The sequence below is a fragment of the Pagrus major genome, chromosome 17, assembly GCF_040436345.1.
Source record: "Pagrus major chromosome 17, Pma_NU_1.0".
Taxonomy (NCBI): Eukaryota; Metazoa; Chordata; class Actinopteri; order Spariformes; family Sparidae; genus Pagrus; species Pagrus major.
The window spans coordinates 6,924,536-6,951,871 of NC_133231.1; the positions used below are offsets into that span (position 1 = coordinate 6,924,536).

General features: G+C 43.3%; 1 protein-coding gene across 3 annotated transcripts; it reads right to left on the reverse strand.

Moving 5' to 3' along the window:
* On the reverse strand, nt 1-26,981 carry dop1a (DOP1 leucine zipper like protein A). Of its 3 annotated transcripts, none has more exons than XM_073485353.1 (37): nt 26,718-26,981; nt 25,171-25,368; nt 24,839-25,020; nt 24,582-24,752; nt 23,130-23,319; nt 22,498-22,596; nt 21,944-22,043; nt 20,816-20,925; nt 19,885-19,999; nt 19,684-19,804; nt 19,134-19,253; nt 18,656-18,773; nt 15,643-15,909; nt 12,437-12,962; nt 11,985-12,268; nt 11,739-11,891; nt 11,555-11,655; nt 11,145-11,410; nt 8,850-10,974; nt 8,518-8,629; nt 7,534-7,716; nt 6,378-6,503; nt 5,951-6,085; nt 5,620-5,675; nt 5,361-5,465; nt 5,101-5,167; nt 4,702-4,846; nt 4,046-4,125; nt 3,336-3,445; nt 2,905-3,054; nt 2,519-2,580; nt 2,007-2,159; nt 1,687-1,823; nt 1,494-1,549; nt 1,232-1,396; nt 814-943; nt 1-615 (listed from the first exon to the last, which is right to left on the reverse strand). In XM_073485353.1, exons 2-37 carry the CDS (start codon nt 25,306-25,308, stop codon nt 307-309), a joined length of 7,467 nt encoding a protein of 2,488 aa, XP_073341454.1. In that variant the 5' UTR covers nt 25,309-25,368; nt 26,718-26,981; the 3' UTR covers nt 1-306. The 3 variants fall into 3 exon arrangements, with proteins under 3 accessions (XP_073341454.1, XP_073341451.1, XP_073341453.1); XM_073485350.1 differs by having other exon boundaries at nt 7,534-7,758; XM_073485352.1 differs by lacking the exon at nt 26,718-26,981 and adding an exon at nt 25,894-25,953 and having other exon boundaries at nt 7,534-7,758.
* Between the last annotated feature and the right edge of the window lie 355 nt (nt 26,982-27,336).

Below are 27,336 nucleotides of genomic sequence, written 5' to 3' on the forward strand. Positions count from 1 at the left end.
TGCAGGTAACCCTCCCATTAGAAATCTTTATTAAGTCACATCGATATGGAATGGCACAGCATCTTCACTTTGTCCAAAAGGACTCACATGAAATGTTAAAAGTCAGTCATCAAAGCTGCTCCATATGTACAAATAATTAAAATTAAATACAATAGCTTTTGAAAAGTAAAATAATCATTATAAATACAAAAAATGTACAAACTATTTTCCCCATTTGTATTCCCTTGTTTTTGAATGTACAAGTTGAGGTTGTTCACTAGTGTTGATCAGTTATGTGTTAATCCCCCTCCTCCCCTCGCTGTGTCCTCACGTCTTGATAAGGCCCTCGAGAAAGTCTTTTTCTACCATCTCCTCAATGTTTTGTCGGGCTCGACTCCAGAAAACCTTCTGGCTCTCCAGTTTGTGGCCCTCCTTGTGGCCGGGGAAGGAGGCGTCTGCAGAGTTGTGGGTGAAGGCGGGACCTGAGCGGCTGCTGGCCTTACTGTTGAAGACCTGGCTGAGCAGGTTGAAGAAGGGTAGCAGCTGCTCCATGCTGCGGATCACGTAGAGGGTCAGCATCAGGTGACCGGGCTCCCAGGACAGAGTTCTCGTGGAGCAGTCCTCCTCTGGGTTTTTCTACGGGGGAAATTGATAAAAACTTACTCAAGCAGAAAAAATTAAGTGCCCCCCTGCAGATGAGGGAAAGTGCAGCAGGAAGGAAGCGAGCTACAATTTGCAAAAAGGGTCTTTTAATGAACGTCTCCCTGATGTAAGAGGGAGTCATTTGTCTCCATCATTTAATAACCTTGCATGGACAGAAGGAAGATGAAATACCTTGGCTCGTTTCCTCAGCAGCTTGGCCAGTCGAACCACGTAAGGTTTAAACTCTCTCTGGTGAGTCCCCTGACGTCTCACTTCCAATCCTGAATCGTCTGAAGCCTCTGGGATGAAGGCCCAGCGGTACCTGTAGTGAGGCAGGTCTCATTTAGAAATACCACAATTTTGATCTATTTAACGAGTCACCCAGAGCTTTAAAAAGATGTGATATCCACACATCTTATTCATGTCCATTCATATGCACTACACATACTGAGATTGGGCAATTCTTAAAATTTAAAATGATCCCGGTTGTATCCATGCATTCCAAACACTGACAGGCACACACGCACAATTTCCCCTTTTCACGAATTCTGTCTATAAACAACTCAATCACATGCACAGCCTATTATGACCCTGGTGTGTCTGTACTGACATCTGGAACTGAGGCAGGCTCTCAGGGGGCAGGGCCAAGGCCAGGTCCAGGAGCTTGCAGGCAGACAGATAGAGGTTGAGCCAGCGCTGGCTGTTGTAGGAGGTGGAGAAGCCGTTCCCACCAGAATAGGTGGTCTCCAACCCAGCCACAGACGGCCCTGACGTCCTAGAGATGTACAGGACAGAAAATACATCATCAAAGTAATCAAATACATTTTCATTTACTGCTGCAGCCCAGCTTGTCATATCAACAGATAATGTACCTTGATATGTCTTCATCTGCTGTTAGCTCCTGCTCCATCAGGAGGAACACCTGTACCTGCAGAGAAACAGATGTAGAGCATGTGAGTGAGAATGTGTGAGGAAGTTTAAGTTTGTGTAAAAGACTGAAAGAAGGAAACACATTAAGGTACAGCGAGTGAGACTGAGACTGTAGTCGTAAGCTCTGGTTCTCACCAGTTCGGTGATCATGGTGGGCCACAGTGAGGTGAGGTGTTGAGGTGACATGCGTAGCAGCAGCACTCTGAAGAACAGGAACACCTGAGCATGGAGGATGGGCACCTGAGGCAGACGCAGGCTCTCCACCAGACGCTCTGAACACGCAAACAAATTAAGTATCTGTCCACTGAAGATGTGGTAAACATTAATAAACCTTAGGCGTCTGTCCTTATGTCTTAGATCCCTAATAGTCCCTTTTCAGGGTGTTAAAATCTGTGTTCACTTTCTATTATTGTGGGAAATTGTCATACAGTATACAGTATGTGTGTATTGTCTACCTTGTATGTCTGGTAGGTATTTCTGGTACTGGTCCACTTCACTGCTGTAGATGGTGAAAGCCAGGCGTTTGAGGAGCATGGCTCTCTGCTCCAGCTCAGCGTCTCTGTTGGTGAACAGACTCAGAGAGCTGCTCTGGGCTACAGCCACCCGGGCTGAGGGAGACACACACAGTCATTATTAGTCTCTCTGCATATCAGTCTTTAACTATGTGTTGGTATATATGAATTTAGGGTTTATGGCATATGCTGTAAAGATTGTGATTTAAGATACTGGGCTCTATATATAAAATGGACTTGACTGACTATTTTTGCAGCTGTAATGGCTCCATATAATTGTGCTGACACTTTGTAGGACGCAGGTTTAATTCTATCTAAGATAAGATGTAAAAAGGGCAAAACACTGAGTGGCCTGCAAATGTCAGAAAGAAACAGATCAACTGCTAAATAGTCAGTAACCACACCGAGTGGTAATATCTACCCCTATTTAAAATATAATGAGTCATAAAGCTTACTCATGAGGTCTCTGAATGTGGTCTTGTCATGAGTCATCAAGTGGTCAATTATGGCTCTCCAGCTGAAAAATGAGGAAAATGATGTTAATGTTAGACTAATACTCCGGAAACGTTGAGAATAATTAACATACAAACATCCGGTTACATCTGGCAATAACATGTACCATTCAAAAGTTTTGTTGCTAGAAAATTTAGGTGAAATGTACTGACTTTAAATGTTTCTCTGGCATCCCTGAGTTCTTATTTTTCCTTTTTCAACCAAGGGCAGCCAGTGCATCTTCAGTACATCAGTATTCATGTGTCTTTTCCTCCCTCAATTGGGCTACATGTTACACCAGCGGTAAAAGTGGTCACCCACACACGGCTAAGTTTCCTCTCCTACTCACTGGCTGACGCAGGAGGAGTCCATCTGGAAGAAGGTGTGGTCCATGAAGAGGTCGAAGGCCTCCTTCTTCCAGGCGCGACGGGTGTATTGATACCCACTGAGGCTGCTCAACAGTTGGATGCAAGCCCGGTAGCTGGGGGCGTTGTGAGCACTGTCAGGAGAAACAGCAAACATATAAAGACATGCATATGATCAGCTATGACTCATTTTCACACTTGGCGGTTCATTGCACTTCAGTCTTCCTTTCCTAACATGAATAGATCACTTTTATTTATCCATTTGACATTTCATGTGTTTAACCTTCATACTTATCCATCATTTTTTTGTAATGTAGGATGTGAGATGTGATGTAAGACGTGAACTTAATAAGTCAACTTCTAAACTTTTTCTGAAATCTGAGTGACAACAAATCAGTAAGCAGCTCATCCCCACCTGTGGTTGCGGAGGTAGGGCACTACATAGTGCATGATATTAACCAGCAGTGGGATCACCCTCTCCTTCTCATCACTGTAGAACACCATGTCCAACAGATGAGCCAGCACCTGAAAAATACATTTAGTAATAATTCATGTCAGTTTTACACCACATGCTTTCAGTAGGCATGGCAGCATTGAATGAAAGTACGATTTCATCTCTAAATGTTGAACTACTTTGATCCCTTGGCTGGAAAATTATATATAGGCAGTACATAACTGCAGCACCAAACAGTATGACACACTGCACTGCTGCATTGAGTTGATTTATTACCGTGAATAAAACCATGAATCTATAAGCTGCAGACACCAGTGAAGCACAGACAAAATCTGCATATTTAACTCCACATTGAGCTAAAACAGCCAGGATGGAAGAAGGTGGTCAGTCATTTCAATTGTCCAGCTCAGCTGATTCACAGCACCAAAGTAAGACAAACAGATTGATTTATTGGTTGTCTAATAATACCTGAAGTAGAGGTGGGGAGGGGGTCGTAAATCTGCTCCGAGGAGCTCAGTTGGAGTGTGTTAATGTACTGCAGGCCTAAACATTGCTGGTAAATGTGAGTGAGAGCAGCTTGAGATGTAATCAAGATGAACAATGGAAATGTGTGGCAGAGCCACTGACTGATGAACAACAGTGGAGCTGAATCACTGACATGAGTGTTTTACCTCGGCCAACAGTGTGAGGGCGTGAACGCTGTACACTGATGGAGTGAAGCTGGAAGCCTCCATCACTGTGAGCATTAAATCTACAAGACACACATGGCAAACATTAGCAGCAGCTACATACTAGATCCATGTTAATACTGCCATGCTGAAGCATGCACACTATCTGCAATATGTTCACATTTCACATGCTCTTAGTGCTGCTTATGAACAGGAGCCTCTAAATCCTCTGTTTTCACACTGTCACATGTAGTTCCAGTGTCTCACATTCAGATTATTTTTTACACTTGATTTAGCAGGATTACGTTAATCCCTGACATTATAATACATCTCTGGTATGAACACAAAATGATCTTTCCACTGCCAAAATACAAACAGCTCTCAAAATAAAAATAAAAAGGTCAAGATTCAAACTGCCTGCCTACCTAACTACTACTTCACAGTCTAGTCAATTGATATGGATTAAGTCTTAAATTGACTAATAGTATGTCAGGAGAGAGACCACTCTGGCAACTCAGCAACAGTGTCACATTCACATTAGACGTAGTGCCTTAAACATTAGTTCAGTTTTAGTAAGGCTGGCTGTTATATAGTGCAGCAATATGCAACGATACAGATACAGTCTTCATTGACAGTTAGTGTTACAATTAGCAGCACACCTTCTACATCAGTTTCCAGGTTGGCTCCATCCACAACTATCTGAGGAGACGCCTTCACCTCCAGGTTTCTCCTTAGCCAGGTGGTCTGCTCCAGAGAGGAGCCTGCGATTGTCCCGATGGCCTCCACCACCTTATGGGTCACATCCTGAATACACAAGTAACAGTCAGTTCCTTCAGTATTAAGTCATGTTCAATTATTTCATTTACTGTGGCTTGCTGTATAATCCAGTGTGACTACCAAGCAGGAAACAAAATTAAAATGTGTAATTATGATGCTGCAAAAAGAATCATGCAAAAGCATGGCATGTTATTGAATAAAATGAGAAATGTAATGTAATTATAAAACATAATTGAAGCAATTGAGAGTTGAGTAGGAGTCAAGGTGGTCAAAGTAATTACCTGCAGCTCCCGCTGATCCTTCTTGCTCTCCAGATTTGGATTCTTCAAAATGAACTCATTCAGAACTCTAGAGACAACAGAGTGAAAAGGAAGAGCCACGTTGAATAAGTGAAAGAATGTGTAGTCTCTACAGACTGTGACCAACCCACAAACTGATGACTTTAAGTAACTGTATAATTGTACAAGTGATTCCCCAGATGCTGTAAGGAGATAGGCACACCTGTACGACAATTAAAAGGAGAGAAGGAACAGAAACCAACCCTAGTATAAGAAACTGTCCAGGGGCAGGCAGGCCTAATGGGACAGAGTCCTTCAGCAGGGCCAGCAGAGAGGGCCAGCTGTCAACTAAACTGGACACAGGGATCCTAAGACAAGAACAGGCCACAGTGATGAAAGCTTAGAAGGCTCTGGACAAATGAGGCCTGTATAAAAAGCAATATTAAACTCCTTTAAAATGGATAGTAATAAATATACATCATAAATACAGTATATACTGCTGTTATGAAGCAGTGGACTTACCTCTGGACATAGGCATAGAAGAATTGCAGCATGCAGACCTCCAAAGAGAGGTGCTTCTGTGGGAACAGGTGAAGACATAATGTTAATGTAATGAATTACCATGGACAAGGTGAAACTAAAAGACATGAGAAAAAAACAACCACAATTACGTGATATGGAGACAACATTTTCTCATTGTTACTAAAAATGAAACATTTTGCAAACTGTATAATTTGTGACATCATTATACACAGATAGAAACTCTCACAGCTCTGCAGTGGCTGAGGGAAAAGAAGATGGGGGTGAAACCATTTGAGCTAATAGAGTTCAGCAACAACACTTAAACACCAACCTTGTCTTTTGCGATGGCAGGCGGCTGCTTCAGGACCTCTTTGACTGTCTGCATTACTGTTTCAGTGCGCATGGCGCTCACCGAACGAACCAGCTCAACCAGCAGCAGCTGCTCCTCACTGGCTAAAGGAATCACCTGAAACATGTGGAAGATATATGAAGATATAAAAAGTCCACTCAAACAGAGACATACTGGAGTCTGGACATGGCTTTTGAGAACAATCCTAGTGAGAGAGTCAATAAGAGAAATGTGCTGCGCTCAGGGTTCACTTCAAGTAACTCAAATTCAACTTAAAATCTGACCTCCATTGGTTTAACTTCTCACCGGACTGCAGTGAAGTACAGGCAGACTCCAAAATTTTACTTTTAAATGGTTTTCAATAGAGACATCAAAATGGTGGGTGTGCAGAGTATGTTATTACACCCACCTTATTTCTGACTGGAGTTTTGACCTGTTTCCTCTCATTCCAAACGTAGGCTATGGCTGCCATGAAGTGAGCTCCATGGTTCATGGAGATTGGACCCAGCAGCTCCAGGATTTGCTGCCGGAGATTCTGCAGAACAGATGTGAGCAAGAATTTTAGGTTACACCTAAACAGCTGATAACTTACTATGCAAACAATTTAAGTTAGACTCCATAGTGTCACTAACAACATCCTGTAAATATCTTCCAGTGTATTGTGCAGGAAGGAAAAATCTATCAAATACAGTCCTTTTTCTTCAGATATTTAATTTTCAGATAGATATCACACACTACCTCCCACATTAATCCTGTTAGCTAACACGACATAAATTGGTAAGCATCATTATCTAAATCAAAGTTGAGCTGCTGTTAAATTCTGTTTACTCAGCCCAATTTAAACTGATAAAACATGGGAGTCAGTTGAAGAAGCAAGTTAAGCAGTTTTTTTAGGCCCTTAATTATTCCTCCTGCAGCAACTCAGGCCCTGTAATGATTTCTAATCATCTTCTCAACAGAAAAAAAAAAAACTGTATTATCTCAGTGAAAATTACATTACCAGCCCACCTCCAGAAAAAACTAATATCACCTGGACAAGGCTATTAACTACTTGCAGGACAATATAGAGCTGTATATGCTGAAAAGAGAAGTCCTTCAGAGACCTGCTGAGACCTTCTCACTGCTGAGGCCAGTAATCTAAGTATTATGTGTGAAGTAATAATACTTTCTCTCTAGAAAATTTTAGGGTAGGCTGCCCACATGTTTAGATTTGCTCTGGGACCGTATAGACTGTATAACCTGCACACTGTTTTATACCTGGCCTCTGTTAAGTGTTGCATTTCAGGTTATTTGAACAAGACTTAAGACAAAAAGTGAAATAACATGGTAATACATCCATCGTATCTTCCATTTCATGTTTTTGAGGTGGGAAGAGGCATGGACAGTTTAGACAAATTATCTCAGGAACTTCTTCTCATTTCTTAGTTTGTTGAATCGAATGTTTCCATTATCCTGCAGTCAAGATATACATTTAATTATGACAAGACAAAGGATAGTTATACTGGCCAAGATATGTGTGCAAATATGTCACAGAGTCTTTGATTGAATACATGTTGCCGGTGTACCTTAGTGGAGCCCAGGTTGATGTTGGAAGTCGAGGCAGCAGAGGCAGCAGCTGGCTTGTCGGAGTTATCAGCCTGGTGGAGGACGCTCCACAGCAGGGTGACAGAAGACATGATGGTATGGAGGATGGACAGGATGCCTGAGCGAGCCTCAGCCAGATGCTTCTGGTCAACACTCACTTGTAGCTGAGATTCAGGATACGCAACAAGACAGTCAGTACTTTTTATCTATTATGCCAAGAAATAGAAAATATCAAGTATATATTAATCAGCGTTCCGACACCTTCTTAAACATCAAATTCAAGGACTTTTCAATTACTTTCCAGGCCCAATTCCCTTAAATTCAAGGACCCAACATGGCATATTTTGAAACATGGATTAAGTTAATCACTTACAACATTTCTTTGTAATGATTACTAGCAGGCTATATAGAAGTTTAAAGACAAAAAATAAAGACAGAGAGGCTTGAAACATCTCAATCACATTCTCAATTGATGGTGGACTTTGTGGTCTCTTGCCTTCTCTAACACAACACAGCCTAACAATATATTGTGTAGGTTGAGTATTAGAGATAGAGACTTGTTTAGGAGTTAATTAGCTGAGTAACAACCTGTTATTTCATTAGCGCCATCTTAATAACACAACTACAATTCGAGGCAGGTGGCACGTGAACCAATGATGCACATGATCACTAACTTACAGTAAAAAATATATCAAAAGCACTTTCAACGAACCTTGTTTATTTATATCTATTTCCAAAATCTATCAACGCCTTAATTCCCCCCTCCTCAAATTTAGAAACTTTCTAGGATTTCAAGGACTCGAGGAAACCCAGGTTAATATAAACCATACTCATGAATGTATCAAATAGGAGGAAGCCTGTATTCAGAATCACTAAACGTAAACACCTCTGTGCAGAGGTTGTGAACATTCACTGAGAAATGAAAGAGGAATTTGTAACAACTAGTTGGGGCACGGCGCCCTCACCTGGTGGTACTGGGAAGTGGGATCCAGCAGGCAGTAATGGATGATGGCTGTAATCCCTTCTAGCACTGTCAGAATCAGGTCAGGGGGGATGCACAGAGCCATCCACTGAGGTCTAGAAGATAAAGGGAGTATATGCAGTAAATACATATTTTTGAATTTATGTATCTCTATACAAATATCTTCAGTTGATCACAAATGGTAAACCAGACAGATGGATGATATATAAGAGAGCAATTACATTTTGTGGACAAGAGTGCCATCTGGTGACCAAGCCCTTTCTAAGCCATTCTACTGGATTGTATTGTCTGTATGAAACATCTAAATGTAAATACCTGGTGTCTGTAATCCCAGTCTCATAGCGGTACTGATGGAGAAGATTATCCAGGTTCCTGCACAGCTGCAGGGTGACTGAGGCCACCACCCTCCTAAGCACCCTCCCCATGTATGGCAGGGTGGCTGTGATGAGCCCTATCCACTGAGGATGCATCTTACATGCATGGTGCTGATGAAGCGCCCTGATCGTCGCACACAGGAACATTCCTTGCGCTGTGATGGGCTGTCCGTGGAGGTATTGCAGTGATGTCATTGGCTGCTGGGGGTTGACATGCTCTACTTCCCCACCCAGGATTTCAAACCCAGCCCCAGTGCCACCTCCTGTCCCTGTGCCTCCTGCCCCTCCTCCCACAGGTCCTCCTTCTCCTCCTTCTTCAGCTGGCACCAGGACTCTGTGCTCCAGTACGACCAGGCTCTGCAGCAGTCTGAGCAGCTGAGACTGGACGGCGCTGCAGCTGTCTATCTGGTCCTCTGACAGGTTGATGACACTGTCCTCTGACAGACCTTCCTCCACTGTGGCCATGTTGACCCCTGCCACCCGCTGATCATGCCACTTTTGGGCGCTGAATATGGAGGAGAGCAGGCAGTGGAGAACCACCTTCTGAACTTTGCACTTAGAGAGGACATCGCTGATGAAACTAGCAAAGCCCTTAGCCGAGCCGCCTGTCACTTTAGATAGTTCGCTGAAGAGGAGAGTTAAGACCTCCACACTGGTCAGCTGCATAGCCCGGTTCCCTGCCAAGTCCTGAGGGCCTGCTGCCACGTGGGCAGAGTAATAGCTTCTTAAGAAGTAGAGACAGAGCGAGATGATGATCTCCAGGTACATGGCGCTGCGAAATGAGTGAGAGTGGGAATCCTGGGGGATGGGGCAGTAGAAGTCTTTGCCCATGACAGAGACCCTGTGCCGGGCTAGGAGGTTTTGGAGCAAAGAGAGCTGCGGCGTGTAGGTGTTGTTAATGCTGGTGGTGGAGATGGCACTTACAAACCCTGAGGGTGCAGCTCTCAGCATGGCTGCGATGGCTGACAGGGCGTGGAGGGATCGGGAGGAGTCGTACAGCTGGAGGTAGAGCAGGACGTGCTGGTAGAGAGGATGGATGTTAAAACGAGGTGGTGCCGAGGATGATCTCCGTCCTGTGACACTGACACCCCCAACAGTCCCACCAGAGCCCCCACTGGGTGAGCCAGTGTCACTCTCAATCTCTGACACCTCACCTTCCCCACAGCTGTACCAGTTCTCCAGATCCAGGCTGTCCCCAAAGAAAATGCTGGGCGGCCGCAGTTTGTCAGCCTGATTTGCCATCTTCCTTTGCCTCTCCTCCTCTTTCCTCTTTGACTTCTTGATCTTGGGCTTGGCCCCTGGAGATTTGTCCGACAGCCTCTCCATGATCTTCCCTTTAAGGCTGAGCTGGGTGCTGCTATGGCTACGTTTACGGGCCTGAGGGTCGTCCACCTGCAGGTTGTGGTCCGGGGTGGCTGGTTCGGAACCGTCTGGCAATGTGACAATGGAAGGTGATGAACTGTGGCGAGTGATGCCCTCTCTGTGCTGCTCCTCTGCACATACATCAGCCGATGTAACAGAGAAGAACTCCAGCGTCCCTTCAGCCAGCATCTCTGGCAGAGTCTGGTGGCCAGAGATGAGAGGAGGGCCAGAGTCAAGACGTAGACCAGTGGAGGTATCGGAAGAAGTGCTATCTGTGTCTGTCTGAGGCCAGTTTTCAGGTGGAGGGGAGACTTCCAGAGATCCCTCTTCTTCTACTACACTCAAAACCCTGTCAATCAACTCTTTTATAACAGAGGACACAGCCTCTTCTATAGAGTCCTCAGTCATGTCATCTAAAGAACCAGCTTGTTGGTCTGAGCCATTGACTGCGCTGATGACACCCTCTGGTTCCTCAAAGCTGCCATTTTCCACTGTAGATGAATGAGAACCAGTTGACTCAGAGGTCTGTGGCTCCCCCTGCTGGTCAGCAGGCTGATATTCACCAGCTAGTTGCAAGTTCTCACTGCTCAGGCTCAGTAAGGATAGGCTGTCACTCAGGGGGTTGACGGTCAGACAGAACGGCTCCATGTCACCCATCGCCAGGTTTCGGAGCTCCTCGTGTGCCAACCGCTCCCCGTGGAAGTCTGATGAAAGAAAGAGAGGGAAGAACGATGACAAAACTTTTTTACACAAAGAGGCAAATACTTCAATGTGTTTTTATAGTTAAGAGTCAAAGTGGAGACAAATTGGACACAGTACGTAAAAAATAAGTAAAAGTAAAACTGAAGAAGCAGAATTAATGGCCACTGCATACTGTCTGAGAAGCCAGAGTCCCTGGTGTAAATGTGTTCTGATGGCTCCTGTTCAGGTGGTTCAGGGAAGACCTGGGCCCAGTGCCGCTGAGCCTGTACCCTCTGAATGGATACTCGATGGGTCTTAGGGTGGAGCAGAAGTAGGAGGAGAGGCTCTAAAACGCGAGCAATGTCATGTCTCTGAAGGACCTGATTCAGCCAAGCCCGACCGACAGCACTGGTACACGGATCCCAATAACTCAGACTGTCGAGCATGATGAAAAGAGATCTGAAGGACAAAGAGAAAAGATATGGAGAGAAGAAGAAGAAATTGAGATGACAATGAGTCACGGGAAAAGCACTTTCAAAAAAGAACTGTAATAATGGATTGTCCTTAAATAATTGAAGCACCATTTCTATGAGGCTGACCCACCTGTCAAATGTGCGATTAAAAGGAGAAGACTTGGTCATGTTCAAATCTCGTGTCAGATGCCACAGCACAGAGAACTTCACGTGGGCCTCCAGACGAATTCTCTGAAAGTAAAAAGATGCTTCAGCATTGACTTCAGTGACAGTTTGTGTGTGTGCTATTACTTTGAGTGTTTGTGTCTACTAACCTTGTCTCTGTGCATGAGCTGCTGGCTGATGACGTCCTCACAGATGCTGGAGGAAGGCACCAGGTTATGGAGCTGGTAGAAGAGCTCCACGCTGCGTTGATGGTGCTGAGGTGTTCCTTCATTCAACTGGTCCCACAGGATCAGTGCCACACTCTGGGGAAAAGAGTGGGGATTAAACAGGGTCAAAACCATCCAAACAATTCAGCCAAGCAATAGATCCACTGTAACCTTCAATGAGATCTCTACCCTGAAGAAGTCGGTCTTGTCAGCGATGTACTTTAGGATTCCCTGAGTGAGTGGTGGCCTGATGACGACAGCTACGCGGCCCTGGCTGGGGCTCATGGGCTGGGGGGGCTCTGAGCTGACGGCAGATGCTACGCTCTCTGCAGTCACCATAGCAACAGACTGGGTAAGTCCCACGAGGTCCATGAGCAGGGAGATGGCCACGCCCTGCAGGCTGAAGTCATTGGCCAGGCAGCAGGCATCCATCAGTGTCCGAAGCCACACCGGCAGACGGACCTGCTCACTGTCTGTATTGAAGCAGGGGGAATATCATGTGTTCATAAATCAAACATTTAAAAAGCAGTAGATCAGCTCTAAATCTTAGCACTCTGTTACTCTCATCATTGATTCATGGTTGCCGTTGAATCATCTTCATCTTCTCATTTTTTTAAATCACAGAGCATTTTGGCACTTACCAAACTGCTCTTCCTGTGTGGGTGAGGACTTGAGGTTGCCCTCTGCGATGTAGACAGGGAAGCTGGAGCATTCGAGGAAGAGCTGGCAGGCAGCAGTGAAGGCAGCAACACACTCCCTCTGGACCATATCTGATCCTAAGCATGACTCAGTATGATCACTGTGCTGGGAGCTCTCTGAAACCAGAGGTCCAGACTGCATGACTTCTCCTCTTTCACCATCAGCTTTGTCCCCATGCCCAGGGGTAATATACAAGCTAATAAGACGGGAGAGGAACTGCTGAAAATGCTCCAGGCAGCACTGCATGACTGGTTTGTCTAGAGGTTTGGTCTGAGATGGGCCTGAGGAGCGACGGCCTGTTTTGACTGTTGGGTGGGGATGAGGGGTTCGCTCTGACTCCTCAGAACCATCTCCCTGGTACTGGACAAAGTCTGTGAAGCCACTTTCTGAGGAGCGACTACTGGGAGGGTTCTCCCCGTCCTCAAACACCTCCCCATTGCCAGGTAACTCCAGAGTAGCGGGCAATGCCTGCAGGAGGACAGAGGAGGATAGGTGATGAAAACAAACGTACAGAACACTGAAAATATAACAAGCCAGGTGAACTCAAAGTGCAGATTTCATACCACAATACTGCCTGGATCTTTCTTTTATAAACAATTTTATGAATGGGAGCTTATTTTTTTTTGTTTCTTTGTGTTGTGCTGGATAAATGTCCCACACCATTACAGGTGTTCTCCATGACCCCGTCTTACCTCTAGTCAGGTTAAATTTGTGGAGATCTATACTAGGCATTACATGATGTCACCACTCAGTGGCCCATTTCCAAACCGATCTCTTGCTGCTGAGGAGTATCTCTTAATTAAGAGGGATAGCATAAATTCACTAGCAAGCTTTCGGACGCCCTCCAAAATTATTAATTGAATAAATAAAACCTCACTCCCACCCTTCTTTTCTCACATTTTGTTTTTTTTGTTAATCATTTTTTCGTTTGCCATTTTTAATCTGATTAGGTCCTTGACTGAAATGACACAACACAGTAAATCAAATCAAATCGTGTAACGTTTTCTTAACAGCATGTTCATACAATGTAACTTTAATTCCATCATCTGCACACAAAAATAGTCCATCAAACAACTGTTTGAAGTAAGAGAATGTATGAATTATCCTGAGGAAATAACAGCACGGAACCCGGCATGTGGCGTTTCCTCCTTCACGGACACAAAGAGGTGCTGCACCTGAGAGGAGTGTGGTTTGTAAATCTTCATTGATGCAGACGCAATGTGGTGGTCCCTGCACATGAAAGTGTAAACAGTGGGTATGGGGAGTGTGTATGGGCCGGTTTGAAATTGGGCCTAATATATATGTACTAATAACAATGATGGAAGTGCAACAAAACTAGCAGGAGAGTGAAGAAGATGTCTGTCAAAGAGGGCGTATCAGGGTTAGGGTTAGGGGTTAACCCTAACCCTTATCCTTATATCTGCTGTGAGAAAATGTCAAATGATCCAACAAATGGCCACACCAACAAATCAACACAGAGGAGTCCAACCTATTTCCTGATGCAGATGAGATTAAACAGGGAATATGCTGTAAATTTATTTAATCTAGAAGTTAAACTCTACATTTATATGAACTCTTTGTGACCAGGTAGGGTTGGGAAATAAATATATATATAAAGATAAATAAATTTGTCTACTGCAAAAGATTTGCTGTTTTGTCATTCAACAAATGTTTTCCTTTTTGTATCTTTGACCATATGGGACCAATGTAGGCAATGTTACAGGACTGCTTTATGTCAAATATTTGAATTTACATTTTCCCATCCTGCTTCATCAATAATGTGATGAGGTACCTTAACTTTTCAGGTATTTAATTGTGTCAAAAACAGATATTTTCACCTAAAATTTAATGTTGAGGCACTTTTTTTCACAAATCACAACTGACATTGCAAAATTACAGATCCACAGTGATGGAAGACTTTATCCATATCTCATAAAACTAGACTATACCTGTAATTCTTTCAGTCAAAAATGTGTTATCTATTCAGTAAATGGTTCAGTCCAAGTGTGCCTACAGTAACAATTAGTTTTACTAGTGGAGATCTCCACAGACACATCGACCTCATCACTGCACTGTTCTGTGTCCTGCACACTGATCATTACACTGTATAGTGAGGCTGTGCACACAGCTGTTGGGTTTGACCTGAGGGACTTGTGTATACTGAGCTGTACACCAGGCTGACAGACTGAAGTTCTTACAGTTCTTTGTCACAGTCAGCCCGTGGGAGCCTGAGGGCTTCCTGGGATGCATTTTGATCGAGGCAGTGTGCACATTCTGAGCCTGGACTCAGATGGCACGTTAGCTAGCACGTTCTCTATATGCCCCTCAGGGCGGGGGGTGGGGAAGTTATAGTAATCAGCGGATGTATGTGGAATATTTTCCACTCCGATGGATAAGGATCACCCAGGAGGCATCACAGGCCAGTCTACTCTTCTTCTTTTTCAGAGAGGAGAGGCGAGCTGGGCTCAGCTGTTGGTTAACCATCTTCTGTCTTTCTACTTGTCCTCTCTTCTGCCCCTCATGAGTCCACCTCAATCTATCTAGCCTCTATCCATCTCTGAACTTCTAATCATGCCTCACTGAGCTCTCGAACACTTTAAAAACCAGGTTGATGGACAGGGACCAGGAGGACCAGGACAGCCAAACGAAGCATTTGCTCTGAACAAATCTTCAAATGCCTTGTGTCGAGGGAGTGTGGGACGGCAGGGCCGGTCATGGGGCCACCCAGCCAACTGCAGCACAGGGCAGGAGGCTGGAAGGAGCCAACAGGAGCCGGAAGGGACCCTGTTCAGGGACCAGGGCACACCATCAGAGCCTGAACTGATGGCTTTTTGGGCAGTAACTTGTAGGGGAAGTGGGTCAAACAGGGATTTGGGGGCAGCAACAGGGCCTATGCTTTTATCAAAACATTTTGACAGGATCAGAGAAAGAACAGAATTATTAGCTGGCAATGTTTTTCAAAGTCAGAGGTTGCTTGTGTATTGCTTTTGTTTTAATGCTTGTGAACAATTTCAATTTCAAACTGACCACTTTAGCGAACAGATACTTTGATCTCATCCTGATTAGTTGAGGGAAAAACATAATGTTTCTGATGTAAAAGAGCATAACCCTTTCATTTTTATGGAACATTATTAAAAGTTTTCCTCACCCGTTTGTCCTCCTTGTCTCCTCGCTTTTCCCTTGCTGAGTTTGAGGGGTTGCCGGTGGAGTTGGAGAGGCCCTGAGCCCGGGGGCCCGAGGGCAGAGCCAGAGGGGACACCAGCGGTGGCTGCACTTTGCTGAGGATCTTGGAGCAGAGACGAAGGCAGTGGGTGAGCTCCCCGAGGCCCAGGGCCTGCAGGTGACACGTCAGAGCCGCCACCATGCGCAGCAGCAGCTGAGGAAGATGCTCTGTCTGGATCTCTATGTAGGTCTCCTGGACATGTTGGAAATACACAAGTCAAGTGAGGACTTAAGGTGCAATTACAGGGTATCTGGAGGGAGGTGAACCTTATCTGGAATTAATATGATAATTGAATTAAGGCTGTTAAGTTAACTGAGGCTGATGCTGGAATGTTATTGAAGTCTTCAAAATGATTGATGTAATCCACTTCACTTGATCCAATGTCATTAAATACACATTAACATCTAAAAATGATTTTCTTATACACACACACAACACGATACTAGACCAGCTGACTCTGCTGCTATTATTCACACCACTGTCACTTTGTAATTTTATAATACCTCGAATTTAGTCTTTACTTGCTTTTGTGTAGTTTTTATTTTAGTTTCATCACCTCTTATTACCTCCACCAAGAAGGTTTTCACTCCCATACAAAAAAACTCCCCACGAACATTTGCTGCAGATCCATAAAAAGGGGTGGATCCATGATTTTTTTCTCACTTTCTTGAACATTATGAGATAGTGTGTTTGTTTAATTTCTCAGGGAATAATAGATAGATCTTGATGAAAAAATATCTGGTGTGAGGGGCTGGTATCATTCAGCGAGTACAAAAAGGCACTGTTGTTGCCATTCTAGTTATCATTGTTTTTATTTCTGAACTTGTTTCTTTTCCTGTGCTGCTACAACAACCAAATCCCCCCTCTGGGGATCAGTGAGGGTTTATCTCATATCTTTTCTCTCCGGCCATCAAAGGGGAAATCTTAATTAATCCCTTATATCCCTGGTGCGCGAGTATTATATTTATTTGTGTATATACATATAATTCATCCAGAAGCATCCCCATCCTCTATTTTGTTTTTATAAACTGACTGTTTCTTATTTAAGTTAAGTAATTAATCTTGTTTTTACTTGAAAAAGAGAAAGCTCTGCTTATAGTTATAATGATGACTTTATCATTAAAGATATTGGACCTATGGATTTTAATGTCTTTTCCAGATTTGATTTTATTGCCTCTTGCACTTTTGAGTTATATCATTAGTGTGTTGATAGTCTTGTGAACATGTTGACTCAACAAGCGAAACACATTTTTATAAAACAAAAAAAGAGCAAAAAAGAACAACAGAACCATAAAATGAGCATTAAACCATGAAGTAAATCAAAATATTCATATTTCTTACAAATATGTGAGCACTGCAATAGCATATAACTGCATGCATGCTTAAGAGACAGCACATACACACTGGGCGGAGATTTCATTTTCACAAGATCCACACCAAACAGCCAGGGTAAGTTTGCACCACATGTAATGACTGTTACAATCCCACTTCTTCCTTCGGATCATTTTTGGCATTAAAATGTGACAGTCAGTCAGTCATTCTGAAATGATCACTCAAAGCAGGGCAGGATGGCCTGAGGGATGTTGGCAGGACGTTGCAGAAATGTTATCGTAGCCTCAGTGAAGCAGGGTGAGGTGAAAAAGCAGGAAAGAGCAGTACTTTACCTGGCAGATTACCCTCATGCTTCTAGTAGGCTTCAAGGAGAAAGAGCAGATAGTTTGAACAGACAGGAGCAAGCAGAGCACAGGCCACACAACACTTGGTTTGCAGAAACACACACACACTAACCATACGCTTCTCCATCCTCGCTCACAGACTCACAGAACACAGGGTTCTCTTTCTGTCGCTCTTTCAAACACACACACACACACACACACACACACACACACACACACACCTAACACACAAGCATTTAAACAGGGTAATAGAGGAGTGAGGGATTTCCAAACTATTCAGATTGGAAATACTGTAAAGACAAGCACATTTCTAGGAGGGTGCAAACAATATTTTTGGCAGGGAAACTTAACACAGGTATTTTTGAGCCTGTGTAGAGATTGCACACATAGACAGAAACAGGAGAAAGACATGGTTCACACACACACACACACCCCCCCTAGTGGTGGCCATAACATCCCAGAACTGGATTCAAAAATGGATTTGGACAACATATGCAGGCCAAATTGCAAATGGATATTGAGAGTGCTTGTATGGAACATAATGGATTTGAAGAGGAGGTGTGTGAGCCAAGAGGGAGTGAGAAACAGTGAAAGCCCAAGCAGGGGCAGGAGACAATGGGCTGTTAAAGAGGGAAGAGAAAGAATGTGATGGAGTGACACAAAAAGACGAGGAACCTATAAAAGAAGGGATATGAGAACGTAAAAGGACTGGGAGAAAGACTGAATAATTACAGAGAAAAGGACAGAAATCAAAAGCTGAGCAAACAGCAGTGAAAAGACCAGCCTGAAAGTATGAAGGGAAAAGAATGAATGAAGGAAACAGGCAAAAGAGTTCAATAGGGAAGTTAAAGCAATGACAGAGTGTGAGAGAAGGGACATGGGAGATAGACATGAAAAAGACAGAGACAGAAAGAAAGACAGTATGACAGTAAGACAGACAGAAAGAAAGAAAGACAGTAAGATAGTAAGACAGACAGAAAGAAAGACAAAGAAAAAAAGACAAAGAAAGAAAGACAGACATTAAGACAGTAAGAAAGAAAGAAAGAAAGAAAAGAAAGACAGTAAGCAAAGAAAGAGAGAAAGACAGTATGACAGTAAGACAGACAGAAAGAAAGACAGAAAGAAAGAAAGAAAGAAAGAAAGACAGTAAGCAAAGAAAGAGAGAAAGACAGTATGACAGTAAGACAGACAGACAGACAGAAAAAAGAAAGAAAGAAAGAAAGAAAGAAAGAAAGAAAGAAAGAAAGAAAGAAGAGTCTCACCAAGGAAACAATATCCAGCAGGAAATCCACCAGCTGACAGAACTCCACCAATGACAGCTCTGGAGGATCTGCGCTCCCAGCATGCCGTGGTGCACGTGTGCTGCTGATGACTGTCCTCCTGCAGAGACACATTTCACATTATTTTGAGGAAGGTAATGATGGTTAGCAGTTAACTTTGGTGTTGATGATCTACTCTGTGTATAAACACTGTTCAGGTGTGGGTGTATTGGCAGTGGGAAATGTATCCTGGCACAAACTTGGCCCCCCTGGTACCAGCTGAGCCTTGTTCTACACAACAGCATACCAAAACAAAAGCAGCAGACTGGCAGGCGGCATCTTTTTAACTCTTTCTAAAAGGCAAAACCTTCAGAAGGTTCCTCTGCTATTTATACATTTAGACTTCAGTGTTTCTGATTCTAGCTCATAAAGCGGTGACTTGAGTATAGACTGTATGTACACAAACACTAATCATACAAACCTGCAGCACTCTTCAAACCAGCGAGCGATATAGTCCCACATGTAGTACGGCTCAAACGAGTTGAACAGGAGATTGGCTGTTTTAATCAGTTCTGCCGTCTTCTTGTTCTCTCGAAGTTTACTATGAAAGAAAGTTAAATTAGTATTCATAGTTTGTATAGATGAGTAAACTAACTAAAACATCCATTGTTAGTGATTAATAAATGGTTTAAGTCATTTATCAAATGTTTATCTTTATAAGCATTGACTGTTGGCCAATTGTTATTATGTAACTTATTTCAAACATCTTTTCATACCTCTATGTCACAACTACACTGATATTCCATCAATGTTTTTTCAGTATATTGTAATACTGATATTTTGCATGCCCTGCATATATTCTCAGTTCAAGTTTAAATTTTTTTTTCTAATGTTGTAATCGTTACGCTTTAAATGACCCCATTTGTCCAATTTTACCTTTATTTTTTCTGAATGAAGCAAAAACCAAACTATGATCATGGGGTTTATTTAAAATTAATCATATGTAATGTCTGATGGTGGATTGGACTGACCTGCTGAGGTGTGTGTGGTCTTTACTGAACGGACTCTGGTTTTGGAGGTCCAGCTCTGCTCGGCATTGTGTGTATAGGGTCCGAAACACCTCGATCAGAACATCCTCTAGGATAGCTGGGCCTGGAGAGAAACAAATCATTATTTACATATTTACAACATTAAGTGGACTGTCGGTGTCTACATATTGTTAGACTGGTTACCGAGCTCCGGTTTGTCCAGCAGACTGATGAGGATGCGGAATGGCTTTAGGTCGTGCATAAGGATGCTTTCCTCTTCCCCGCCTCGGGCCTTTCCCTGCAAGATCCCCACCATTGCCTGAAAACACGTACAAACATGCAGAAAATATCAAAAAACTCCAGAGCCACTTTTGGCACAGCAGATCACACATTAATTTGTTTTTATGTTGTTTTTTTTTAATCTGGCTTTGTATAACATTTGGCACAACCATTTTTCATCCAAATCATATTTGCATTGAGTCCCCTGTCATTTTTTTGTGTGTGTTTCACGCTTCGTCTGCTGCATAATGGGCTGAAGCAGGGAACAGACGGCCTCTGTAGTACCAACCTTCTCCCAATGGAGCGAGCTCCAATAACTATCTCAGAGCAGATGGCAGAAAAGCAAACAAAAAACAAAACAAAAACATAAAAAAAAACAAAAAAACATTAAAAAACAAAACTTCCCCTCCAGGTCGCTCTGTGTGCCCCCTGTTCCAACCCCTGGAGTACCAGAGCTCAGCACATGCCAGGAGGGCAAAGGCTGTTGAGCGTGACAGGACGGACTGAACAAGTGTGCGTGTGAAAGTCTTTGGGAGAACTGGGAGATGCCTTCAAAGGACAGGCTACTGGGAATAGGAGAAGCGAGCAGGACATATATGCAAAGCCCAGGGAGGATGTGGGAGGTGTGGTAGAAGAAGGATTAAAGGGGATTTGAAACTGTGTGGCAGACAAAAAAGAGGGCCAGATCTGCCAAACTGAGGACAAACCCCAACTGACACACGCACTTCCCTTCCCCACACATGTACACGTTCCATCTCAGGAGACATTTTGTTTGGGGATTGTTCTAGTTAATTTTAAACATGAAGACCGTTTTTTTTTTTTTAGTGACCCATTTGCACTTAGCTTGAAAGCTCACCTGAACTAGCATGTCTTTAGAGAAGGTGTTGAAGTAGTGGCTGGCGTGCTCCTCTGGGTTGCTCTGCCGAGTGCTGCGGGGCCCTATCATCACCCCATTGTTATCAAAGCCTTCAAAAAACAAAGACATGAAGTTTTATTTACATAAAGCCTTACATGTACATCCAGCACAAGATGAGACACAAAACACTTCTCCAGAGTGGAGCAAATGGAGACTTAGTATTTAATGAGATAAACTCTCACTCTCTGTCGCTTCCAGTTAATCTTCCTCTTTGTAAAGTCCCTCTCGCTGTTGCCAACATCACTCAGATTTCATCAGATTTCAGCCATAGAGAAGTTAAGTAAGACTTGGACTTGGATAAGATTCAGAGTAGTAAAGCCTGTCAATCTTCATGATCATTGAACAGTTAAAAAAAAAGCCAATCAAATAGCTGGAGCTTACAGTCCTGAGCCCACTCATATCACAAGATAAAACCTTTCAGCAATTTCCACTTATTATTTGTTCCTCATCGTTTCTGGCAATCAAGAAATTTGGCATAAACTAATGTTTCAATCATTCAACAATTTGTTCTTAGAGACGAGTGTAAAGCTTGATACAGTCAGTGTCCATCCTTAGCCATGCAGACACTTACCAGCATGTCCATCCACAGAAAGTTGCAAACAAGAGAAAGTAAAGTAAGACAATGACCACAGCATTTTTTTTTTTTGCCAGAACAGAAAAAACAAAATGGGAAAATAGAAACATAGTATGCATAAACATAGCTCCTGTGCAAATCACAAAACAAAACAATGTGTATGTAAAGTTTTGTATGTCAGGGATACACCATGGTTCATATAAAATGTCTATAACTCTTAATAGGTAAAAGTGGTTTCATGGCATACACATATTAATGTTGGATTATACAAAGGCTATGACATTTAAGTGTATATGTACTCAGGTTAGTAAATGCGTGAATATAATGTGTGGGTATATTCCTGTTAAGAGTGACCCAGCATTCTTGGACTTCCCCTTATTTTCTACTGTGGAGGAAGTGTCTCTCTAAATTCTACGATATATCAGAAATGACATGATGAGTGGGACCCTGGTACATCTAAAGGTCAGTACTGTGTCTGTGTGCGTATTCCGTACCCAGCAGCCAGGCGTAGAGTCTGCGGTTGAGAGACATGTCTCTTCTCAAAACCACATGCAAGGCTGCCGACAGGATCCGGATCATGTCGGGGCGAGTCGCCTGAATACAACAGAACACAACAGAATGTTTGTGCTTGTTTCTCTCTCCTTTCACACATACATATATGTACATACATGTACTTACATATAAGCAAACACACATATACATGCACACACACACATACACTGCACATGTCAGATAAGAGCTGTGTCCCGGCTCTGACATGTCCAGAAATGTTTGAGGTGAAGGATTTAATAAGCAGCCAGCATGAGTCACCACCGTGGCTGGCTGTCTGTCTGAGTGTCCTCATCATGATCACACTTGTGCACATGCACTTAAAGAAACAGACCCACAAACACATCTGAAACTTCACAACAATACAAATACTAATAGATAATAGATAGAATAGAATAGATATATGAACACATACTTATACATACAGTACATTATTAGCATCCTGCTGTAAAACACAGCCTGTAGTTTCAGCCTGACCTCCATCACACAGATATCCTACCTGGCTCATGTGGAAGGGAAAGCAGAAGAGGATCAGGTCCAGGGTGCTCCTCTGGACCAACACACTGGAGTCCTGAACTGATGTACTGACCGCCTCCACCTGGTGAGAACATTATAAATCATTTGAATGGATACAGTGATTCAAGTTACACTTTAGTGTGACAGCATTAAAGCCCCCCTCCAGTGTATTTTGGTACTTTTATGATATTTCATTTTCCTGTCCTTTCCTGACAATGTTGATGAGCCACACCATTTGCCAAATGTTTTTTGACAAATTACTTAATTTTGGGCTCAAAGTCACAAAATTTAAACTGTTGCTAATATGGAAAAATGACTTGTGACTATGGTAGAATCTGGGAGTCACACGTAATCCTCCAGTAGGGGTTATAAAAGCAGCGTGGCTCCTTTAAGAAACATGGCAGTGCATAGTGAGTGAGTGGTCGAGCAAAAGAAAGATGGTGGTTGCTTTCAGAGCAGACCGGTGTTAGCGACCGGAGCAGAGTAGGCAGTTCAGCAGAGAAGTGACTAGTGGCAGGAAATGTACAGTACAGGTTACAGTTTGACCATGAATAAACTCTGCAGCTCCTCAATACACAAGAAGAACTCCTTGTTGCATGTTTGTGTGTAGTGTACCATGAGCTCGATGTCACTGCCCATGACATAGAGCTGGTCCTCCATGGAGAGCTTGCGATTGAGGTGCAGCAGAACAAAGGTCACCCCAGGGAGACGCACAGCCGGGCTGGTCAGGATGCTGCCCCACAAGGCACTGTAGAAGGCCGACTGCTCCACCGCTGCAGCCACCTTCTCCAACAGCGTGTTGGTTCTATAGAAAACACAGACAGGACACAGCAAACATGCATTTCAATTACAATGAGTTTAGTTGCACATGCTTTTTCTGTTCCTTGCAAGGAAATGCGTTTTCTGACTTTCTGACTCTCATAATGTAACATCACTTCACGACACACAGCACTCTCCTCTAATTGGTAAGGAAGCAAAAGATATCAGAAGTTCCTGAGAGAGAAGCATTATCAGTGAGCTCTCACGCAGCGCTGTTCATGAGACCGTTTGGATCTCACTGTGAGGCATTAATTAGCTATTTCCATAAACTGACTAGGTTTTCTTGCCAGAATCTAAATATAATCTTAATTAGAACAGATGGGACACTATTGTGATTCATGCTGTTGCTGACTGTTTTTTTGTTTTTGTTTTTTTAGTTTTTTTAACAATCCTAGCTTTGAGATATAAAGCCACTTAAATGCCCTCTGTGTGGAAATTAAATTACTAAAACAGCAAACAGTAACAGGGAAGTATTAATCGTACAAACATGTACTGTATATGTAAAAATGATGTGTCAGAAGTAAAGTATCTGGCATACACGTACTAAAACTATGACATACATGGTGTAAAATGAAATCGGTGGTACAAATAGGCCTTTTCACAACTGTCATTTTGACATCACACTAGGAAATGCACAGATGTTACTAGTAACAAAAATTACATCAGGCATCGCTTACTGGCAAACTTAAATCTAACGGGGCAATCGTTAATTTCATCAGTCACACAGGTGCTTTTCCTTTTAAAACGAGTTAAAGGGTCAACCATGAAAAAGTCCTTCGATGCAGCCCCCCTCTATTTTGTGAATGTGGCTGAACCCATAACTGCAGCGCCCTCTAGTGCATGTGACAGTAATTATGGTAGCACTGATGAGATGAATGATTTTCCAGCTTTTGTCAACATATGAGGAATAGGATAATAAAAAAAGAAAAAGCATTAGAAACGACAAAAATGACTGTAAATATGAGATGTCTTGAAAACAGTTAATGTAAACACAGAAGAGACAAATATCTGCAGATAATTCCTGGTTACAATGAACCTGTTTGAACAGTAAGGGTGTATCTAAGAGACAGAAGTCTCGGGCTGTGTCTTGAGTTTGAAACATGACTCAAATATCTCATGTATCATTCATACAATCTGAAATCAATTTCCTTCCCCATTACGCGATAAAACCCTTTCTCCTAATGGCTTGTTCCGATGCCCTCACGTATACATTAAAAGTGTTTTTCTTTCCATTCCTGCTCGTCTTACCTGTCGTAATACTCAGAGCCCTCCTCCAGGCCTGGCAGGACCCCAGTCAGTAGCCCCTGTAGTCCTGGCTTCAGTGTCTTCCCCAAGGGCAGATAGTAGGTCTCATAGAGCCCCAGCAGCACAGGCTTCACAGACATAGCGGCGTTGGAGAGTAAAGGGAAGAGCCCAGAGCTGCAGTGATGAAAAAGCGATGTCAAGATCTGATACTAGCTGCAAACTTTATTCAGTGGTCACTGTAAGTAGTACGACAGTATTACCTATAAAGAAAGAGGTCTTTGGCCAGCCTCTTTGGTCCAATGATCTTGAAGATGATCTCGTAGGTCTCCAAGGCCTTGCGGTGGACCCCACTGGGCAGGGCGGGGTGGAGGCATTGGGCCAGCCGTTTGCCTATCGTCAACTTCTTCGGAACCACCTGGTATTTTGCGTTGTTCTGCAAAACCTGAGATGGGATGTGCAGGGCAGACAACAGTGTTGGTGTGCTTGTTTATATTTTGTGTATATTCAACCCTTCTGTATATCTTTTTGCCTTCTCAATAACTTGTAAACTATTGCTGTGTATGTCGAGCTGGGGTCTGTCTACGATCATTACCTTGTTGAGTTTGCCCAGTGCTGAGATGAGGTCTGCCCACTCACTGGAGTACTCAAAGTTCTTGAGGGCCTTGTCCACTGCTGCCACATAGTTCCTGTACTTGGAGTCACTGAGCAGCTCCACTTCCTCTGCATTCATTCTCCTGGGTGGTTATTACGCGCTAATGTAAAACACCAGGCACACATAGGTACATCACACCTGCGATGAAACACAGAAAGATAAAAGAACAGATTAGTAAAGTCATCTTCTTGCTTGACAATGAAGACATTAGTCCAAGCCTTTAGAACAGAACGTATTAGAATATTTATCCCCGTGTAGCTGGAGCCATTTCAATAGACTGAGTCATATAATTATCAGGAGGAGCAAGTCCATTACCATCTTTGTTTAGTAAGTAAGTAAGACTACTGATGCGCTGAATCATCGAATGAACTCCCCCGAAAAACTGAGAAGTTTAGAGAAGAAGAGGAGTCACACAATGCTGCTTTCACTGATATAATGCAATGATTTCTGCAGCTGGTGAACAGGGGAGGGACGAGTCTGACTGGCATTTCACATCACAAGTCAGCCCCATCACCCTCACTGTAAGATGGGCTGTTGTTAGCATGCTGTGATGTTGCTACATAAACAAGCAGCTATCATTAAAAAGGCAGAAACGCTGATAGAGTAGCTACATATGCTTCTCTTTTATATGGAGTTTTAAAATGTCGGCTAACATGAACTCACCGAACAAGATGTGACCTTATGACCTTTAGTCACTCAGTCCTAAGAGGAGTGTGATAGTTTCATGGGAGGAAGAGGACACTGAAATACAATCTCAGGGGGGTTCAAACAGATTTAGAAAAGGCAAGTGACATTTTGACTCGTCACAACAATAACAGGTGGGACTGATCACATTACAGGTGACTCAATTAATGTGGTTACCCAAGGAAACCATATCAGTGAGCCATCAAGCGCAATTCCACTGATCCATGTTGTTAACTGCACCTGTGCCTTTCTTATTGTGACACGTCAAAATGTCTGCCGTGAAACGTGTCTTGCAGCAGATAAAGGAGCGAACGGACTCTCAAGAAGTAGCCAACACACTTACACAGAAATACAAGAGGTGGCCGAGGCAGTCGTGCGGCTGAACACTCAGGGAAATGTAAGGCTGTCTGACAGGCTAGCTTGTGGCGGCAAGCAGTTGTGTTTGCTTCTCAAACAGACTTAATTAAACAAACTTTAAGTCTGGCTGTCAAGTGTCAACAACACAGTAACGGCGGGGCAGGTACGCACACCTGTCGTCCAAACAAGGTGAGCCGTTTCATACATACGTAAACGTTCAGTGCTGAAAATTACACATAGAAATAAAATACTACAACCTCAACATTAGCTATGAAATACTCGCTAAATATTCTAGCTTCGGTTATAAGCGTGTTACTGCCGGGAGAGGGACTGTTACAGTAACGGTGCAGCTAACAGCTACCTTGTCACTAGCTAGGTGAGGTGATTTCCGCTAACGCACACGGCACTGAATAACGATAAAAATGTGAGCAGCATATAAAGCTTACCTTTAAAGGACACGGGCCAGCTACTGTCATTCAATCATGTGGCCGGTTCGCCGAGTGAAAACGGCTGACAGCGTCAATAATATGACTAGCGAGCTAGCTAACGTTGGTAGCAGGGTGTTTTAAATGATGGAGATGCAGGGCCCGGCTCCGATGTCACCCGTTCATATATAAAGCAGGTCCCTTGACAAGAAGGCTTTGGAAGCAGACAATAGGCATCTATATTCTACATATTCATATTTCTCTTCGTGGTGTCCCGCAGTGTGTAAATAAACAGTGATGAGCGCATCGGTAGTTTCCAGTGGCAGAGATACAAAGCGAGACGATTGACAGCTCCCAGACTGCACTGCAGATCAGCTCGACGTCCAACCATCGCGTCCAACGGCTCCGGTCTTCCGCATGGACGTCTTCCGCCTCCGAGCTGTGTGAAGTCAACCGCACTTACACCAAACAACCCCGGAAATGATGTGCTGAGCCTTCGAAATAAAAGCTGGATATTTTCCACTGATTTGCCTTTAAGAGTTAGCCTGTATTTTCCACATATTGAAATGTATATTATTGTTCTGTTTGATATGTTAAATTACCCAGTGCTTCGTCTGTTTAGTCGCAGCACATAGCTACT

Excerpts from the sequence above, each read along its gene's own strand:
- dop1a (XM_073485350.1), bottom strand. The coding sequence starts at position 25,308 with ATGAATGCAGAGGAAGTGGAGCTGCTCAGTGACTCCAAGTACAGGAAC. Across the intron at positions 22,597-23,129 it reads GCAGTGACATCGAGCTCATG|GTGGAGGCGGTCAGTACATC; the intron begins GTACACTACACA and ends TGTTCTCACCAG. Across the intron at positions 1,550-1,686 it reads CCACCATGATCACCGAACTG|GTACAGGTGTTCCTCCTGAT; the intron begins GTGAGAACCAGA and ends GTTTCTCTGCAG.